At 30.5% G+C, this 22,099-nt stretch overlaps 1 protein-coding gene across 1 annotated transcript in view; it reads left to right on the top strand.

Moving 5' to 3' along the window:
• Nucleotides 1-22,099, top strand: part of LOC107457052 (uncharacterized) — a 66,125-nt gene that overhangs the window by 34,992 nt on the left and 9,034 nt on the right. The window contains exons 2-3 of the mRNA XM_016075094.3: nt 13,335-13,518; nt 19,321-19,471. Coding sequence (XP_015930580.1) covers nt 13,395-13,518; nt 19,321-19,471 — 275 coding nt within the window. The 5' untranslated portion in view covers nt 13,335-13,394. The remainder of the gene's footprint in view (nt 1-13,334; nt 13,519-19,320; nt 19,472-22,099) is intronic.

Genomic DNA, 22,099 nt, shown 5'->3' with positions numbered 1-22,099 from the left:
CACTTAATTAAAAAAGAAAAACGAATACATTTATACATTGTTCATTATTTTTAATTTAACGTTTTAATTATAATTATGAAGAACTAGCGTTGCAAAGTTTACGATCATATTAAACTTTAAAGTTTGATTTTTTTGTACCATATTAAAATAAAATAATAATAATGTGTTAATTTTTCGGATCTAAAACACTTAGCGTTTCATCAAGTTTTATTCGTAAAATAAAAACTTAGACTACATTAAACAGAAGCTTACTACATCATTACAAAGAGAGAAAAATAACTCTCTCTTTTTTATAAACAATGAAGCTGTCTTCTTAAAACTAGTCCGGTAATTTTATTTTCTGCCTAACTTTCTTGAAGGCTCTTAAAATATTGTAAAGGAATTTAATTGAAGTTCCGGCATCCTTTGATGTAATTTTCCTACGAAATAAAATACAAAAACTGAGAGACCGAGCTCAGGAAATTGGATACAAGTTATTTCTTTTTTTAAAAAAATTTTTTATGGACTCGTAAAAGAATTGTTTAGGGACTACAATTTTTAAATCTTTATTGCATTTTTTTTCATGGAAAACAAAAGACTTTTTGTGCAGTATTTTTGTCAAAATGCATAGTTTGATAAGCTGAATAATTTTGAATAAATCTACATAATGAAACGTTTTTAATAATTTACTGCAGTTTATTTCCTTAAAAAACGCGTCTTAAATTTTCATTAAATGAAACAAAAAAATATTAACAAAAATTTTTTTTCTTACCAAGTAAAATACATTTTTAATATTTCTTGCAGATGTCTCTTTTGCCACCTTATATTAATTTACATTTTGAATTATTGTATACATTAAATTTTTTCAGTAGTTGGTATAATTATTTCTGGGGGTGACAACTAATTTCATGCAGTTAAGATTAGAAACAAATGTCAGTGTATATAATACTGTGTAATGGCCCTTACGCTTTAAGAAAAACTACAGTATTAAGAACACCCGGCAAATGTGTGTTCTTGGCAATAAAACTTTAACCTCTGAAACAGTGGTTTCCAAATGGCGGCCCGCGAAACCTATTTTTGCGGTTCGTGAACTAAAATATATTAGTTGTCATTTTTTGGGGACAATTTTCGTGAAAAATCTATATGGGTTTAAAATATTTTTCTTTCGTTAAAAAAAAACTAATTTCTTCGTTTCTTGTGAAATTTAACGTACCAACGGTGCAAAAAAATTTATTTCTCAGGTAAAAATCTACTTCCTATTTAAATTTGTAATTCAATACTTTTGCTTTGCACAACTTGATAAAAATCTGGCAGTAATATTTAATGTTCCTTCAAACATAAGAGAGTCCTATATAAAATTTTGATAAAGTTGCAGCCATCCATCTGAATGGTTGCCATAATTGCGGCCCTCGGCCTCATGTAAGTTGAAAACCCCTGCTCTAAAAGAAAAAAATATTAGTTTTGTTCAAATCCTCTGACATTTGATGTCTCAGCAAATTTTGTTTTTTTTGTGTGTTTGAACTTATGCAGGAAGTTTTAAAACAAATAAACTTAACTCCTTAAGAACCTATGTACATAACCAGGAATACGTGAAATACGGAGGAAATAGCTCTTAACATTACAGTTTAGTTATTGCAAACATTAGAATTATTACAAGCACAAAATTAGATCATAAATTTCATAAAGTATTTTAGTGATCATGGATTATCTTTAATTTCTTAGATTAATGTTCATAGAACGTTTTGAGCTATTTATGCAAGAAAAATGAGCATTTACCCCTTTTGGAAGTCTGGCAGAGCTTTAACAAGGAAGAAAGAAAATTAAACTCTTAAAAACATTAAGTTGAAGCAGGATACATTTCTTGAAAGTGCAACGATTACAGCGCAAATAAATAACGACTGCAGTGTCAATCAATGTGACTGCAGTGCTTATAAATTTAATTTTAATCGAACGCAGCTCTTGTAGAGTTAAAAAATTGAAGTAATTGGTCCTAAAACTGACCTTTTGGTAAAAAATCAAGGAATTAATAAAAAATTTATTTTATTTATTTCTAATGGCAAGACAAAAATAAAAATAAATGAACAGGAACAAAAGTAAAGATAACACAACAATAAATTGACCGAAGCCATTGCCTCATAAGTTCTCTGGCCTTCCAATATAGCCCGGTCTCGGAATCGCCCCTAAGGACTGCACAGTAGTGGAGGTGGTGTCTATCCATAGGGATATTAGAGTTACAGTGGGGGCCGTAAGGGCTTGAGAAGATCCGAATACGGCAAAGGTGATCTGCAAGGCGATCATGTCCGGTTAGTAGACGGAATTGGGAATTAAAAATATCGATTATTTCATTTAATTAGATTAAATTGTGTTGCTTGTTAAAAAGTGTGCAAGAGACCGCATGTTAGCATCTTCACTGAGCATTTCGGCTTCAAATATTTTATATTAATTTGCTGCCTTACATTTGAGAGAATTCTTGTAGAATTGAATATTTAGAGTCATTAGATTTTCTGTTAAGGTGTTTAATTTGAAATCATTGTGTATGACTTTATTTCTGATGAAATACGGAAGACCACTCATTCTTCTGAGTAATTTATTAAGAAACGTGTTAAGTTTTTTAAATTGTGTTTTATTTGGATTGCACCAGCCTGGGGATACATATGCTATTTTCGGTCTAATGTATGTTATGTTCATGCGGCGTTTATCTTTTGGAGATAATTTTCAGTAAGGACCCAGTAAGCACAGGGACGCCAACTGCTGCAATAATTACGCATACTCTTTTAAAGTGTCATCACGGCCGGGACAGCCTGGTTGGTAGGGCACTGGCCCCATGTCCAAGACCTCGTGGGTTCGATCCCAGACGGCCGAAGACAATGGTGATTGTCTTCGGCCCGTACAGTAAATGGTGATTGGTGTACGTAAAATCTGTCGAGTCGCAAAGTCCTCCATGTTCCCATAACAAATCAATACATCTGGGGGTACTGATCCAGGAGTTTCCTCCTCTTCTGGATCGGTTCAAAATTACAAGGCTACGAAGTTGAACATTAGTAGCCGTAAACCCAAAATTGGGTCGGCTGTTCAACGACGGTTATAAAATAAATTAAAGTGTCATCACGAGTTAACTGCATTATACTTAGATTTTTTACTCTCAATACTTCCTATAACTAAAACCTCCACGCGGTTTCTTACAGGTAGTCCCATGAAGGTAAATTAGTTTGAGAAAGAGCCATTCAATAATAAATGTATTAAAAATTAGAAAGTGGTAGCAAATATATCTCTAAAAAATTGTTTAATTTATTAATATGTTTGGTTTGTCTTTTGTCAATACACTTGTCAACCACTACTGATTCCATTCTCAAGTATACATGATAAATTTCTCCCAAATACTTTTAAAAGAGAATTTGGGTTTATGTGCACAACTGGTTCGCTTTTTAAATAATCTGCGCAGACTACTTATGAAATTCCATGTGCAAGCTTTATGATGTAGGGGGTGAAGGACCTGGTGGGCTCAGGGGTGAAAGCGAGACGGAAAAGAGGAAAGGTATTCATAAGTAATGATTTAAAAAAAAACGCACCCCATTGGCAAAATTATTGTTGTCTAAAATTTTGCTTCGTCTTGACGCATTGGGATCCTCTTTATTTGTGATATCCACCTGAATTAGTATTGAAAAAGATCCAGTTAGTACTGCAGGTTAGAATTTCTGATTCTTAATTAAAACAAAAACAAAACAAAAAAATATCGTTTAAATGATGGAATCCCTTTTATTTTAAACTCAAGAAATATTTATGCAATCTCTCTGGTCTCATATCTCAAAAATAAACTCACCAACTTAATGCATAACAAAATTAAAAATGAATAAAAAGGAATTCTAAAAAATATTTTCAAGCAGCATCGGTCGCCATAGCAACGCATGCGAGCTGTTTATTATTACACTCTCGAACACAGTTGAAACGTGTGATGACGTCAAACCCAAAACAACACCCATTTTGCAATGGGCATTAAATTCATATTTATTTTTACTAATTCTACTATTATACTTTCTTAGAGTGACAGATTTCTTAGACCTGATGTAGCGTAGCAAAACAACAGGAATATGCAACAATAACTAATTTTTTTAATTAGAGCTATAAGCTAGCTAACATCATAGATGCTATTTTAAAAATATTTGACAAAACTTAATCGTTTATAGTTTACTTTAAAAATTATAAACGCTATGCCTCCACTAAGCCAATGAGAAAATTTCATTCTCTGAATTTAATAATCGAGAATCGAACTTCGTAATAAGTTTGCAATTGTACTCATTCAGTTTCATGTTGAATTTCGTATTCTTAGAGTCTACCGTTTAAATTATCGATTATTTTTATTTAGTATCGATTATTTTTATAAGTATCGATTATTTTTATGTAAAAATAATTTCCATGCAACATTTTTGAAAAGTTGCCAGCAACGAGGAAATGCAAGCATTTCCTTTCCAAGAATTTTCGAATATAATTTCTGAATTTCAAAGCAAATTATAATTCAGTTCTTATAAACATGCAAATCATTAAATGTTTACATTTTCTGAAAATAATTGTTTTATTAGCAATTTCATTTACTTAGAACTGAATAAATAGATTGTGTCATTTTATCACTTTAGAAAACAAAAGTTTTTAATGTAATAAATATAATACATTTTCATTAATAACGTTCTTTTATTAATTTATAGTAGTAGCTTATCTGTGTGTTTGTGTTCACTTACAAGCCTTCCCACCTGCACTCTTTTGTAAATGATATTTCCAAAATGGTAGTAAAGACTAATTGAAATGCTATTGCAGATAAAATTATCTTTTCATAATTGCTATGACTTAATTCATTTTCATTCATTCATCATCATTTTCATGAATTTCGTAGGTATCATTTTCGCTTCTATAACTAGCTCTTATAAATAAAATTGATTTATTTGCATTTCGATGTAGACTAAATCATATTAAATGAAATTTATAAATATTAGAATTAAAAAGAAAGTTATAAGAACTCTTACCACTTTAAAGATAAAAACGAAATATTAAATATAATGCGCAGTTGTTTTCAAGTCATTCAAATTACGATCTCTATTCATCTTTAAAAGTTTAGATGAAATAGCAGCCGTGATTGCATCATGGCCGCTATGAAAAAGAATTAAGACAACCTAACTCAAACTGAGCTTAAATTCGTTTAGCATGAGTAAGGGGCAGGGGTGAAAGCGAGACGGAAAAGAGGAAAGGCTGGTAGTTAAACCTTTTCAGTTATAGCTAGTTTTGGGGAGGAGTTTACTTATTCTTTTTTAAAACTATTCAACAATATCTTCTTAAACTTGGAAAAGAAGCAGTTTTATATATATGCTAAAATTATAAAAGAAATCTTGATAGTTACAGATATTTTATTTTTCTCGAAAAAAATGCTGGAATGAAATGTCTAACGTACCAGTTTTTTCTCTTTTCCGTCTTGCTATATAACCGCTTTCAGACATGGCTGGGCTCTCACTTATTCATCGGATCTAATATGACTCAAAGAGATAATATAATGACATTGCTCTAGGCCTTTAGTCTAATATATGGACGGCACCAACATTAAAATAATAAAATGTTGGTGCACGGCTGGTGGACCCAACTCCTCCGCGTCTGCTCGCAGCTTCTGATGGGTTGCTTCCCGGTTTCACCAGTGAGACATATGATAATTTGAATTTTTGATAGGCAGTATACGAAAAATTACATAAAATGAAATATACTAAACTAAAACTAACTTCAATTTCGCAACCATTAGAAAATATTTATTTACGAAGCGGGGTGGTAAGTTGACATCTCTTACAGTACAATTTCAGTTAAAGTGAAATACTTTAAAGCCCTTAGTTGTTTAAAGAATGGTAGTTAATATACTGAACTGAACTTGTTTTATGAGCTGGCCTTCGCAGCGTCCCCTATCCCATCCATCGTGTATTATTTATCATTGGTATAAGTTCTTTGAGATCAGCAGACAATGTGGTAGCTGTTGGGGGTATAGTTAATAAACATTTAAAAACATTTACTTATAAATTTTTTGTGGTTTACATACCCTCCAACTTATGAGGATTTTAAAAATAATTCTTTCTAGTGGTAGCGAACCAAAGTAGAAATTTTTAAAGCAAATGGATCTCTCATAAAACTTTTATCAGAACTTAAGAATCTAGCCATATGGCCTGCACTTTTATAAGTAATAGTGGACTAGTTACGCTAAAATTATTTTTTTTTAAACATTAAGACATTAATTTTGCTACCGTCTGAAAAGAAGATTTCTGAAACTACGGAATTTCCGTAGCAGTTGGAGGGTATGGTGGTTTATAACATCTGTTGAATTAGTGTAAACGAGTTTCGTATTAAATAACAATTTTTCAAGATGGCGTCGCTGTACAGTACAATTTCAGTTACAGTGAAATACTTTAGCCCTTAGTTGACTAAAGAATAATAGTTAATGAACGTTTAAAAACATTTGCTTATACATTTTTTGTGGTTTGTAACATCTGTTGAATTAATATAAACGAGTTTCGTAATATATAACAACTTTTCAAGATGGCGTCGCTATACAGAACAATTTTAGTTACAGTTAAATACTTTAGTCCTTTATTGTTTAAAGAATAATAGTTAATAAACGCTTAAAAACATTTGCTTATACATTTTTTGTGGTTTGTAACATCTGTTGAATTAATGTGAACGAGTTTCAACTTTTCAAAGATAAAGAATTATAGTATCGTAATTTTTTCATTCTAGAGATCTACCTTTGAAACGTTTGGTGTTCACAATGTGAATAAAAACTTCACCAGCTTGAGCTGAAATTATCAAAATGCGACATTTTAAAACAAAAAGGTAGCCAATGCGTATGAGAAAATCAAATATTGTCGTGAAAATCAAATCAAATATCTCTAGTGGCAAAAAACCATATGAGAATATTCTAATCCATTTGACACATTATTGCAAAGTATGCTTCTAGCGTAGACATAAAATAATCCTATGATGCGATGGAAATATTTAGTTTTGCTTGAGCAGCAATCGTTGTTTTCGAAAAAGTTTATCCAAGTCACGTGAGGACCGGAATCTCCAAATAACATCGATTTAATCTAACTAAATGGAATAGCTCCAAGCGAATTCGCTTTTCGTAGAATACGAAATAATAAAAAGAAGGTAAAAAATCAAACAAGATAGGGATTTGGAGACAGTTATGCCAAAAGAATTTTATTCTGCATTCAAATATCTTTTAATTAGATTAAATACGAGAGAAATTGTGTTTCACTATTATAATTCACCGCAGAACCATGAAACTTAAAACTCTTGCATTTGTTGCGGTGATGAATATTTAATGGGAGTTTTGTGTACATTTGAGATTTACAAATTTAACGGAAAAAAGGACAGGATAAAGAATCAGAAGAAAATGTTGGCTGTTGAGTTAATAGATTAAACCCATTTGTAAAAAAAAAGAGCTGTTTAAACCTCCCAAAAAGAGAGAAAAATACTGGAAAATAAAATAATTATTTACAATAGAAAAATATTATTTAGAGAGAAAAATAATTTTTTAAAAAAATTGAAATAGTTGTGGACAGTTTATGATGTTAACCTATTAGAGCTTGAATTTTTTGTGCCGTAATGCAAATAAAACTCCTATAAAAAAAGTGTTTTTTTTTTTAACTAAATGAATTTTTTTTGTTAGCTACTATTTACTTTATTTTTGATAGGAATAAAAAACATTTACTTGATGTAAACAGAGTTCTGTTTCAGATAAGAGGGATTGAGACGTACATGTCACGCTAGGTCAACATTAGTTTTAAAATGTTAGTGTAAATTGCTTTTTTTTTTATAGACTACCTCTTTAATATTATAATACCTGGTGGAGTAGAGTTTCTCTACAGACATATTTTCTCCACTAAATAACATTAAGTGGTGGTCACAAATGTATTAAATGATCATAGTATCAGGACAACTAAAAAATTTCAAAAAATGGTGACTAACAAAAAGGCGAAAATGGGTCTTGTTTTGGGTTTTATGGCGTGTGCACTCTATTTGGACATCATCACACTTTTCAACTGTGTTCAAGAGTAATAGTAAACAGTGCGCATGCGCCGTTATTGCATGCGTTGCTATGGCTACCGCTGCTGTTTGATAATTTTTTTAGAATTCTTTTTTTTAAATTTTTTACCAGCAGCCATTCTTAATGTATTAACATAATAATAATTTAAAGTATTTTTATAGTCTTTTTACTGTTAACTTATAATTACTGTCTTGACTGTGATTTTAATATAAATATGAATATTAAAGAAGGAAAAGTATTTTGTGACGTCTTGAAACACGTACATAGGCAGGATTTGAAAACCGATCCAACGACAAGCATCAATTGAGACTGTACTTTTGATTTTAACGTTACCTAATGTTGTTGATTACGAAAATTTTGGTTGCTCATTTTGAAAATAATTTTGACAATTTTTTTAGTACTTTAAATATTTCATTAATTGTTAGTTTTCGATAATTCTAGTTTTCGTAAGTTCGANTTAAATTTTTTACCAGCAGCCATTCTTAATGTATTTACATAATAATAATTTAAAGTATTTTTATATTCTTTTTACTATTAACTTATAATTACTGTCTTGACTGTGATTTTAATATAAATATGAATATTGAAGAAGGAAAAGTATTTTGTGACGTCTTGAAACACGTACAGAGGCAGGATTTGAAAACCAATCCGACGACAAACATCAATTGAGACAGTTTTTGCAAGCCATGATTTGAAACGTTGTGGCGTTTATCGGAGTCAAACCAGAGAGAAAAAAGCGTTTGACCATGACTGGTGATCGTAATAGCAATCACAATTTATTTTCCGTTATACTTTTGATTTTAATAATACCTAATGCTGCTGATTTTCAAAATATTGGTTGCTCATTTTGAAATTTTTTTTAGCTCTTTAAACATTTCTTTAATTTAAGTTTTCGATAATTCTAGTTTTCGTAAGTTCGAGATGAGCTTGTCCCCCTTTACCTTGAATCATCGAGACTCTACTATTCTTTAAATAACAAATACACAAAGTATGCCTCTTTGATGAGATTACACAGAGAGAGGTCGCAGTTGCTAATGTAACCCGATAAATTTGCAACTAAGACTAGTGGAACTTCGAGAAAAATATGAATAAATCAATGGGCTAATTTAAAATCCTAAAAAAGTCGAACTATTGGTTCTTCCTTTTGTCCATCCATCATTATTGATTCCCCATTACTAATCACTGAAATAGAAAGTCCCTTTTCACTTTTCCCCATTGCTTTCTTTTTTTCCCCCATCCAATAAAAGCTATCTAAGATAATAATGAGCTTTTCTCGTCTCTATACCGATTGTTAAATATTTGACAAGTAGGAATTAAAATTCCGCTCGCAAAAGACTCTTTCTTCCGCTCATCTTTGAAGGCATTTCTAAGTTGTTTGGACTGAATTAAATTGAAGGCGATGATTTTCTGAAACTAAAACCACAGGATTAGCTATCGTCTTTGCTTTTAATTGGGAATGCGAGGTTTTGAAAACCTAATTAATGGCAAAAGATGGGTGTTGTTAGAAGTGCATTTTCTCACGTAGTTGTAGAGTCAGCAGATATTTTTCAATTATAAACCACAGAATGGCAAGTTGTAAAAGTTGCAGAACCAGATAGCGAAATTGAAAATTCAAAGTAACTGACAAATAAATAAACAACGGATCACAATTCGGAAACTGCAATAACTCGAATTAAATTAACATTAGATTTTAAAACTGTGCACTATATGATCCATTGTCTTCACATTCTTAAAAAAATAATAATAATAAATTTCTTTAAAAAAAAAAAAAAAAAAAAAAAAAAAAAAACTCTGANAAACCTTTTTTACTTTTGTTTTTCAACAACAACAGTATGTATTTTTTTTTCCATTTTCATCATGATAGACCTAAGAAAAAACTTATCAGTTTTTCAGAACGAGGACAATTTACAATTTGATGCTTGCAATATTTAAATTTATTTTCTTTATATCTAGAATTGTAGAATACATACTATTGTAGAATACATATATCTAAAAATACTAGTGTATTCTACAATAGTATTGTACTCTACAATAGTATTGTAGAATAATATTTTAGAAAACATATATCTAAAAATACTATTGTATTCTGCAATAGTATTGTACTTTACAATAGTATTGTACTCTACAATAGTATTGTACAATAATATTGTAGAATACATATATCTAAAAATACTACTGTATTCTGCAATAGTATTGTACTCTACAATAGTATTGTAGAATACATATATTGAAGAATACATATATCTAAAAATACTATTGTATTCTACATTAGTATTCTACTCTACAATAGCATTGTAGAATACATATATCTAAAAATACTATTGTATTCTGCAATAGTATTGTACTTTACAATAGTATTGTACTCTACAATAGTATTGTACAATAATATTGTAGAATACATATATCTAAAAATACTACTGTATTCTGCAATAGTATTGTACTCTACAATAGTATTGTAGAATACATATATTGAAGAATACATATATCTAAAAATACTATTGTATTCTACATTAGTATTCTACTCTACAATAGCATTGAAGAATACATATATCTAAAAATACTATTGTATTCTACATTAGTATTCTACTCTACAATAGCATTGTAGAATACATATATCTAAAAATACTATTGTATTCTACATTAGTATTGTACTCTACAATAGCATTGTAGAATACATATATCTAAAAATAGTTAAAAATGGAAATTACTATATCCGGCTCACAGTCTGTGATTGGCTAAGACCCAAACTTATCGAACAATTATGCAAGTAAAATAAAATGAATAACAGATCACAATTCGGAAATTATAATAACTCGAATTAAATTAACATTGGATTTAAAAAATGGATGCCAATTAATCCATTATCCTAAAATTCTTTAACAAAAATCTACTTACTTTTTTAATTGACGATTTTAATTATGTATTTTTAATTCCACTTTCATCGTGCTAGACTTAAAACACATTTTATTAGTTTTTCAGAACGCAGACCAATTTGTAGTTTCATGCCAACTATTTAAAAAAAAATATTTTTCTTATGTGTATAGTTGTTGTTGTCGGCCATTAAAACAGAGGGGGTGAGATTGTTCTTGTTTTTCCAGTGGCGCCATCTATGGCGGAGAATTCGACTTCTGCCACAGCCATACGTCATATCCATTTGTAGGACGGACCCATTTATGCATCCATTCAGAAATCGTAGTTTTAAGCTGAAACAAAGAACGATCAATCTCCTATTCAGTACCTCCAAAGGTATAACTTGTTATGGGAACATGGAAGACGTGACCCGACAGATTTAACATGCACTAGTCACCATTTACTACATGGGGAGTCTTCGGTGGTCTGGATTAGAACTCCAGTTCCCAAGAACGTGAGTCCAACTCTCTGCCAATCAGACCATCCCGGCCTAATTTCTTTAATATCTATAGTAGAACACATATATCTAAAAATAATTTTGAAAATTACTACATCCGGCTAACATTCTGTGACGAACTAAAATTACCGAAAAATTACGAAACAAAATATTTTACTAATTATTTAACTTGTTTGTAGAATAACTGCATCAACAATAAATCTTCAACAGACAACATTTTAAAATTATGTAGGGAAGAAAGTAGCTAATGTAGATAGTATTCATAAATTAACCTAGAAACTTAACAATCATTATTTTGAACAGATATTGCATTTTTTTCGCTAAAACTTAAACGTTTATCTACATTTTGAAAGACACATAAACTAATTTCGGTTGTTCAATGATGGTTATAAAATAAAATAAAAAACATCTATAGAAAAACCGCCTATAGCAGTAATACATTTAAAAAAATTAATTACTTTTACAGTGAAGATATGTTCCGCAAGAAGTGTAAAAGTTTGAGTGTTAATAGTTGCATAAAAACATAAACTAAAGTTAAATTAAAAAATCTAAAAATGGTGCTAAGAACTCCTTCCAAAGTAATATGGAAAACAGGAGGTAATTAGGTTGTCAGGGGCAACTACTAGCGCATTCCAATAGGGAGATATATTATTAAATTCTCAGAGAAGCATCTGATTCATTGCAATCAGTTAACGAAATTAGGAGAGAACTCAGCATAACTATCCCTACAGTAACCATCAGTGGTCTAATTAAGTTACAGGTGATAAATTTAATTATCTCATTGAAGAAAGTTATGAGAAATTCTTATCTACCACATATTTCAGCAAGGTGACTCGTTTTGGAAAACTAAAATTATCTCAATAAGTTCCAACTGCTTTTCTTTAGGCGACTCTATTGGTGTTATGGTTTTGGTACGGCGAGGAAACAAAATCAACAAGAAAACACTACTTGTCCTTTATCAAAACAGTTTTGTATATGACGTTGTCGAATGTTTACTATAAATTGAACCCTGGAAAGAGTAGTAGATAGTGTAACTTAGATATGTTATTTTCATGATAGAGATCGCATTGTCTACTTTACAAAATTCGAATACCTTTTAAATTTGCAAATACAGAAGTTATATTTAATGCTAACAGAGTTCGAATATCTTCTAAATTTGTTGAAATAATGTTTAACAATTTGAAAACATTTCATTTCAATTAAATATAACTTTTCCTTGCAAGTGAAATATTTAATAGGACTTAAAATGATTTAAAACTTATCCATTTTTTTTTTCAGTTCTAGAGTGTTTAATATACTACTAGGACATAGTACTGCTAATGCACACTCCCTGGCCATATATTAGACGCACTATAAGATTCTATGTAAAATCCTAATTATCGGGTGATCCTATGCAGCATTATTGTTTAAGTACTTGTTATTGTTTAAGTACCGGCTTGCACTTGTTTAAGTTTGAGTATATATTGGTTAACATTGCAATGCAATGCGTTAAAAATAAATTCAAATAGGAAGTATATAAAAAATCTCCTGTATAAAAACCCATTACATGTATGTTTAACATAAAAGTATTGCATATAAACTCGTGCAAAACAAAAAATTATGAAGAAATTACAGTGCGTCTAATTATTATAATATACTAACGTAATACCTGATATAATAAATATTCTATTTTCATACGATATATCGTCGAATTTATATTATATATCGTTTCATTTAGCCTATTGATACACGAACGTAAACAAGTGCAAACCGGTTTCAGTCCCGTTAAAACAATAAAGCTGCATAGTATCACCTGATAAATAGAATCTTATAGTGGGTCTAATAATAAACTCTGTATTGAATACCAACTTTACGTTATACTGTATAAAGTGGAACGAGCAATTAAAGAGAACCTAATAAAGATATGTTTTCTTATTGTAGGTTATTCGATATCTTAGGAATAATACTGCCAATGTATACAATGGATGGCAAAGAAGCAAGATGATCCTCGCCATAAGAGGGAGAAGAACATCTTTTAGAATCTTCTTATTTCAAAAACATCTGTTGAGCGTATTCCTTATCTTTCAATGGGCCATGCTTCACCTTCTAACAGCTGCTACAGAAGGTCAGTATCTATTCTTGCAAATATATTATCAAAGGTACAATAAAAAAGAATTGAAAATAAAAGCAGCCATGGTTGCATCTGCGTCTCTTTGCGGTGAAAACGGCAATTTCGTTCCCCAACATTTCTCTCAGCTTACGAAAATGTATTTTTTTTAATGTAAAACAAAATTAGAATAGATCATTATCTGAGATGGTAATACAACATTTAATATTTTTTTTAAGAAAATAAATTAAATAAAAAAGAGAACGGGATTTTAAAATTTTTTTATTTCGTTTTGTCATAGATGGGAGAGAAGTTGTCCTAAATAAAGACGTCTTGTCATAAAATGTTCTTTTTGCTTAAATTAACTCTGTTAAACAATAAAAAATTCTAAAATAATTGAAGCAAATATAAGTTAAACACGTTGAGCTCCGCTTCAGCCATTGGTGGCTAACACTGAAATTACATTTAGGCTGCCTCAACCACCGGTGGCTGACACTGAAGTTACATTTAGGCTGCGTCAACCACGCTTGCTGACACTCGCCTTTTACATAGGCCGCGAAAAACAGCTGGCTGACAGCATATAACATGATATAGAACTATAAAATTTACACTCTTTTATGGAATTGCAGAAAATTTATTCAAAATTTACTTAATTATTGTGATTCTTGGTTTAATAAATTTAATTTAGTAGATTTTTATTCCCCACTATTTTTAAAAAATTCGTAGGTATAGATAATTCACCACTGTTTTAGTAATGTCATGTTAAAACTATTATAAACTAGCATAATCTGTCTATATTTGCAAATTTAGTTAGTAGTTATTTACCGTGTTAAACTAAACTTAAATGATTATTTTACATTTAATTACTATTGATCAATCATGTTTTAGCCGAATGTTCCAATTCGGTCGATGTTTAAGACCAAGTAAGCAGACCTAATTGCTTGATTTATTTATGATGAAGTTTTCTTATTTGTATTACCTGAAGTCTGTTGTGCAAATAGAAACACTGGGGGATAAGATTTTAGTCGGTTCTATAGTAATTTATATTTTATAATCTTTCTGTTTTAATTTCTCTAAAATTCCTTTCTCTGCTGGCAACGGTATTTACATGACTGCTAATTCGATATGTCCGTCTAATCTAAAGCAGGCCTTGGAATAGTATTTTGATTTTTGGTGAGTTTTTATTGATTGTTTTATCTCGCACTCTGTTCCTTTTTGATTGAGAAATTGTCTTGCATTGTATTACATTTATTAAATCTGATTTTATTATCTTCTATGTTTTTTTTCATATGAGGCATCGGAATACAAATACAGTTACTCGCAGAAAAGATTCCATATGAATGCATGTAGGGCGAAGTCCTCTGTTGCATTCATGTTTCTTTTTATCTATTTCTGGCTATCTGATTTATTTAATCATAACTTGACACGTGCTCTGAACTTGGGTGTTTTTAAGCTGTAAAATTCAAAGTTCGCGGGCAAGAGAACTAATAACTCATAGCCAATCTTCTGAGCATTTGTAATAAATTGGTCTACTTTAATTTACTTTTTTTTATTTCAATTTACAGTTCTCTAGGTTTTTTTTATAAATTTATTTAAAAACAAATTTCGAGATTGTGTTGTTTAAATATTACATTCCCAAACTGGTTTTTTACTAGTTTTATTTAAGATTATGATTGGGGAGCTGTTAAGAAAATCACAATTCCATTATTACAAATCAGTATTAGAAGATTTTTGTTACTAATATTTCACGATAGATAGACATAATTTATTTCGAGAAAAATTTAAAAGTGATATATTTGTGCTACCAGTTTTTGTCTTTTGAAAGAAGAGCTGAAAATCAATGTATAAAAATCACAATTGAATAATTTTTTCATAAAAAAATTTTCATTTCCGGACTGTTATGTTAAACATTTTACGTATTGACGGTACTTCGAAGTACCAATTTCATGACTAGAACAAAAGTAAGATAGTAGCAAAAATTATTTCCTTTTAAGCATTTATTTGAAAAACCAGAGATATTCGCATTCTCACCATTATTAAGTAGTCATCAGAAACATTTATATTCGAAACAAAAACGTTTGTGACTTTTATGAAATTAATTTTTTGTCAAAAATAGTAGAAAACATGCAGATGAGAGGCCAGTACGATAATAAATCGTGTATCCGCTTTGTAAGTGTAATCGGTAATAAAAAAAAATTAAATCGTGCAATAATATTAAATACTAAGCAAAAGATTTAAAAGGCTATGCCCATATCTCAGGGTATTTGCTATTTTAAAGAAATTTGAAAGTAGAAAGGGAATAAAACGAGTAGCAATTGCATTTATAACACAAATTAAGACTTAGTAATTATTTTCGAAGTCTGAAACAAGCGTTTATAACTTGTATTTAGATATGATAGTTAACTTTGATTAAAATTTATCTGCAACTCTTAACCCTTTCGCGCCGACTGTCACAAATACGTGACAGCATGAAACTGTATCAATCAGGATAAAAAGATAAAACTGGTAATCAAATTAATTCTTTAGCAGTTTATTTGTGGGCGGAGTTATAATTGTTTGATTTATTTAATTCACCATTACTTTGTTCAAAATAAAACTATTTAGTTATACTTTGAACTAACATTGATTATATATATGATTAAACTAACAATAATTAAAGAAAAAGCAAAGTAAGTCTGTCAAATTAGCAACGACTACATTTAAGTTACCGCTTTTTATTTAATTACAACTTGATTCTGATTTTGTACGAATGCTTTTCTGAATCACCCGTCCCCAAGGGGTTAATGTACTTCAAGGGATGTTGAATTTTTCTCTTAAATAAAATAATCCCTTTGATATGATTATTTAAATGCTATTAATTACTATTAAACAATTTGAACAAGTAATTAAATTCCATAAATCAATTTAATAGTATCAATCACTATTAAATATTTAAAATATATAAGAGCTATGTTTGTTTCCTTGATTTATATTTATAATTAGATAAATATTAAGCAACCAGGTTTAAGAAAAGGCAACTCATATCTGTTTGCCCATTCTGTTTAAATGTTTCCCGAATGAAGCAATAACTTAGGGTAAATCAATATTGGTTCAATATAATGTGTTTGGTAAGTAAACAGGGAGCGATCGAAAATGGGCTAATGATTTGGTAACTAACAACAACCATATGCTAGCAATAAGAATAAGAAGATTATTTGTTCTCTGTATTTCGTTTTCCAGTCGTCTCGTGCCTCAAAAATAATTAAGATTATGAAAATTGTACTAAATTTTTATTTTCTGTGTAGTTAATTTACATTTGGTTTATTTATTTATGTCTACTCCATTATTAAATAAACGATACCTTTTTTTTCTCAAAATGTACAAGAAGTATCTGCTTAAGTTTTTTTTTCTTCTTAAGATTATTTTTGCAGAAACAAGATAATTTTGTCTACCATAGTATAATATAATAAAGGAATTTATAACTAATCGCATTTATATATATCTTAACACGAAAGCCAACAAAACCCATTATTATCTTTGTATAAATAAAATAAATCACAAGGAGAGTACGCGCACCCGAAATCGTAAAAAGTAGTGCCTAGAAAAAAGCAAATATCTATTAAAATAGATTGAAATTAGCAGTTTTTTCTAACATATTTCTATCAGCTTACCATTGATAGTTAATGTAAGGAAATTTTGCTCCGCTTTATAAGCAAAATTTTTTTTCATAGCGGTATTTAGTCGTATCTTTTCTTGTTATTTCTAGTGATGTATTATTAGAGATGTCAAATGCATTGTACAAAAAATTAAAAAAATTGCTCTAAAAGATGTCAAATTCAGAGTGAAATTTATGTCACAACTATCAAATCTATTTTACACGCAGAGAGTTTCAAGACGAGGACACACTCTCTCGCATGCTATTTAATATTGCACCGGAAAAAACAATTAGTTATCTCATTATAAATACTAAGGTATAGAATTATTCGAAAGTTTGTTCAAATATTGGTTCATGCAAATGACATTGATTTAATAGGGCAATTGTACCAGGCTGCTTCAGAGGCTTTTGCAATGCTTGAGGCACCTGCTTAAACATTGGGTTTAACTATTAATCAGGAAAAAAAACTAATTTATGGCAGTCAGTATTCGAATTTGTGAGGTCTTATCTCTCGTGACTAATGATTATATATTTGTCTGTGTTAGTAAGTTTAAGTGCCTCGAGACAATTGTTATAGTTAATAATGAGATCAAGACGTAAACTGATAACAGGATAACGGTGGCTAATAGGTGTTATTTTGGATTGAGAAACCAACTGAAATCGAAGCTTATTATCATTAAAATTAAAATTAATTTATATAAAACTCTGATTAAACCTGTATTATTACACCATGCCAGCGAATGATGGAATTTAAATGAAACTGATGAGAATGAACTACTAATTTTTAAAAGAAAAATATTCAGAGTCGCCTTCGGAGCTGCTAAAAAACAAATATATTTCATAATTTGTTTGGTACATACAGTACAGTTATGATTTAATTATACATCAACCAAACATAATCTGTGTTATTAAATCCTATATATTAAGATGACTGGGTCACATCTATAGAAATCTTGCTGACCCAGTTAAAAAGCTGACTTTTGGAATGTTTACTGGCAACCGAAAAAGAGAAAGACCAAGCACCAGATGGATTAAAAAACCAAATTGATTCTGTGGAAAAAGATCGTAAAAACCATGAACATCAATAGATCGAGAAACCTAGCGTCTGATCGAGCCAAATGAACACGATTTAGGAGGGCTCTGACCTGCTTTAGACCACTATACAGATGAAAGAAATATAATTAGGTGTGTTTATGATTCTTGATTTCGAAAATGTGAATTCTATTGCTGCATGGTAAAACTAATTCGTAGTAAGCATTTTTTACATTTTTGGTAAAAATTAAAGAAATGCGAATATTGAATTTGTTTTATTTGTTGTCTTGTTTAATTTATTGTATTTTGTGCGTTTGGAAAAGCGACGAAAATCAATAATAAAATGTGGGTATTGTACAAGGGGTGATCAAATGAAAAGGTACGAAACGACACGGTGGATACAAATGCAGACTTTATTCAAAATATACACCATAGGCCTGAGCACAACGATCCCACTGATGAACAAGCCGCAGGATTCCTTTGTCCCAGAATTCCTGTGGCCGTGACGAGACCCAGTCCTTCACAGCGTACTTGAGTACGTCGTCCGAGTTGAAGCGCTTCCCTTTCAGGTGTTTCTTCAGTGGATCAAACACATGGAAATCGCAGGGCGACATGTCCGGACTGTAGGGCGGATGGTCTAACGTCTCCCACTTGAACTTGGCCAGTTCCATGCGTGTGACTCTGGAGACGTGTGGACGCGCGTTATCATGGAGCAGAACCACATCCTCCGTGAGCAGCGGACTGCCGCATTATTTGGACGCTTCTTTTGATAAGAGCCTCTGCTCTCTCCTGCGCATGCGGGCGCCCGCGCATGCTCCGATCTCAGTCAGAGACTCCAATCGCATCCCGAGATGTCTCGCTACGTTTTCCCATGGCGGAATATGCAAATATTTAACTGTTACGTTTCTATGTCGTTTCGTACCTTTTCATTTGATCAACCCTTGTATATGTTTTTCCTTATTGCTGTATTTCCTAATCTATTGTTTTTTATCTTTCAATTGATCGTGAGAACAACGGAATTCTATAATGAAATATGGGTATTGTACTTGTTTTCTCCCTTGTTATATTTCCTAATTTGATTTTTGTCAATTTGTTCTCTGTAATTGCAGCTGCACTCTATCATAAAATATGGTAATTATATACGTTTCCCATAGGGGGTGTTAACGATGGATGCAAAGTATCCTGGAATGTTTCTGTCGTCCTGATCTCTTGGAGACCCCCAGCTGTTCGTGTTCGATGGCATTTAAATCCCACAAATTTCTCAGTCGCAAGATTTGAGTTAACATACCGTCCACTGAACGCTAGGTATGCAGTTTTTTTCTCTTATTAACAGTTTCTCAGATCTAAAAAATTTCGAATTAAAATTTGATACTATGCTTAAATACACCACTGCAAAGAAATATAGGAAACGCAAAGGTTCAGGGTGGCCACAATCTGAAAAAATTTAAAAATTGGTAGAAAAATATCAGGGAAACAGAGTTTTTAACTAATCCCTAATAACCTATTAATTAAATATTTAAACAATGTTTCCAAGAACCTTAAAAGTTTTAATAAGCTGTAACAAAATGAGACTAATCTCGATAATTTATTACGTTTGTAGAAGAACTCTGTCCTACTAGACCTCTAAATGTTAAAGTGGTGCCTTCAAAAGAAATTCCTATTAGCTTTAACATATTTACTACCACTATTAAATAATTTAAGGCCTATGTTTGCGTTTAAAATTGATCCACAGATGGTGCCTTCAAATGAAATTTCTATTAGCTTTAACATATTTACTATCACTATTAAATCTTTTAAGGCCTATGTTTGCGTTTAAAATTGACTCACAGATTTCGTCCGACACTGCATTAAAATAATTTTAACAGATATAGGTATAAAGATTTGACAAATGGTTTATGTGTTAAGGGCTAAATAAATTGTCAAAGAAAGTAAAAAGATAACTTTTATTGCTTTCTAAGGAACATTTCAAATATGTAATAAAAGTGTTCTAATGAAATTCGATTAACTTGGCAGCTATACTGAACTGAGACCCACAGTGCACAGATGAATCCAACCCGAGTAAATGTAGCAGCGAAGGCTTTTTTTGCCTGCAAGTAACACTCTACTGAATTTCAAGAGCGAATTTCTTTTTGTTGAATATAGTAGCAAATCTTTTGCCTTTAATATTTGACAAAGTTTCTAAACAATTTATGTAAAAAAGTTTTAAAACAACTACACTCAATTTTTGTTACATTCGTCAATTTCATCGATATTTCACTTTCACTACAAAAAAAATTTTTAAGAGAGAGAGTTTAGAAAATTTAAATGTAGCATTTTAAATCCGCAAGACTTAACTGGTGGAAACTAGATTCAATAAAAACAAAAGTAAAGTACAATTAAATCTGTCGCAGACAAAAAACTTCGTAGAAGAAACTTCTATGTGATATTTTCGAAAAATGTGTGTTCTGGGAAGAAGATCTTATGTCAATCTTACTTAATTACACGACGCCAATTTATTTGGACAAGTTTTTAAATTTCGCAGATTGCAGTGGATGTAGGTACTAAACGCAAATCTGTGAACCAAAGTGTATAAACCTATGATCAAATAAGGTTACTTTTTTTTGGAGAATTCGAATGTGTATTGAAAATCTGCGAAGAACCACGACAGAGCTGGAACAAAGTGGATTTTCATTTAAACTTTTGAATCATTTACAAGTGTGGAAAATAACGTTAAATAAAATTTATAAAACAACATACCTGAAACATAAACTTAACTAACACTAGAATACATTTTTTGAAAAAAGCGTGGAAAGTTGGCAGGTTATATGACAACCTGATTTTTTTCAGTTAACAAATTTAAAAAAAAAGCTAGTTCGTAATCAACCCTGAAAGTGAGACGGAAAAAGAGATAAAACTGGCAGGAATTATAAGTAGTTTTCGGGACGTAGTAGTAACAAATCAAAGTCAAATTAAGTAGTTGACTTCAATTATAAGTAGTTTTCGGGACGAGTTAAATAACTTTTTACTATTCTTAAATCTAAGTAACAGCCTATATTTACTTTTTCACTTTAAGTCGTATATATATCATACAACCATCGCATAATAATCATATATCTATATATGAAAGGCGTATAACTGTTTAAAAAATTTCGATAATAATGAGTATATTTTACTTTTTTGGAAGATAAGCTGGAATGAACTAGTTTTCTTACCAGTTTCTTCTCTTTTCCGTCTTGATTTATATAAACTTTCAGCCCTGCTTAGGAAAGAAATTTAGATATACGTATTATTATTTAGAAAAATATCTACATTACCTTAGCAGCAAATTAACTTGGACCCTCATTAGACTAATATTCATTTCTCTTGACTTAAGAAAAAAAGGACCGATATTTCTAATGTAGAATTGTTAGATTAACCTAATATTTCATATCCACTATTCAGTCAATATCGACCCTGTATAGAATTGTCTTTCTCACGACCTGCTGTTTTACTGTCCAATATTATATTGCACTTTTCAACCAATATCGGCCCTATTTGGAATTGTTATTCCCCACTATTAAAAAAGCCATTCTGGAACCAATATTAAAAAATCTAGGCATCTTAATGTTGGTGCATTACAGTTCGGTTCTTATACGACCTATATTGAGCCCAACTGGAGCCAAGGTAAAATTGTTGCAAGGCTATAGATTAGAGTATATTGAAAATTCTAATTAAAGATAATACGTTTATATGGTTTTATATTTACCACTTTATTAATTAGATATTTTAAATGATATTTAAATTTGCATTTTAGGACTGTTTTTGTCATTTAGAGCATTTTTTTAGATTTATAGGGCATATTTCTTGAAATTTTGGGGCGTATTTTGCATTTTTTAAAGTTTTCTGTTAATTTTTTACAATTGTTATTATTTTTTATCAATTTTCATTATTACACTGGCTTCCAATTGGAGTCTT

This window comes from Parasteatoda tepidariorum, chromosome 10, assembly GCF_043381705.1.
Source record: "Parasteatoda tepidariorum isolate YZ-2023 chromosome 10, CAS_Ptep_4.0, whole genome shotgun sequence".
NCBI classification, from domain to species: Eukaryota; Metazoa; Arthropoda; class Arachnida; order Araneae; family Theridiidae; genus Parasteatoda; species Parasteatoda tepidariorum.
Note: the sequence above shows the minus strand (reverse complement) of the source record. Positions and strands in the feature narration are given on the sequence as shown.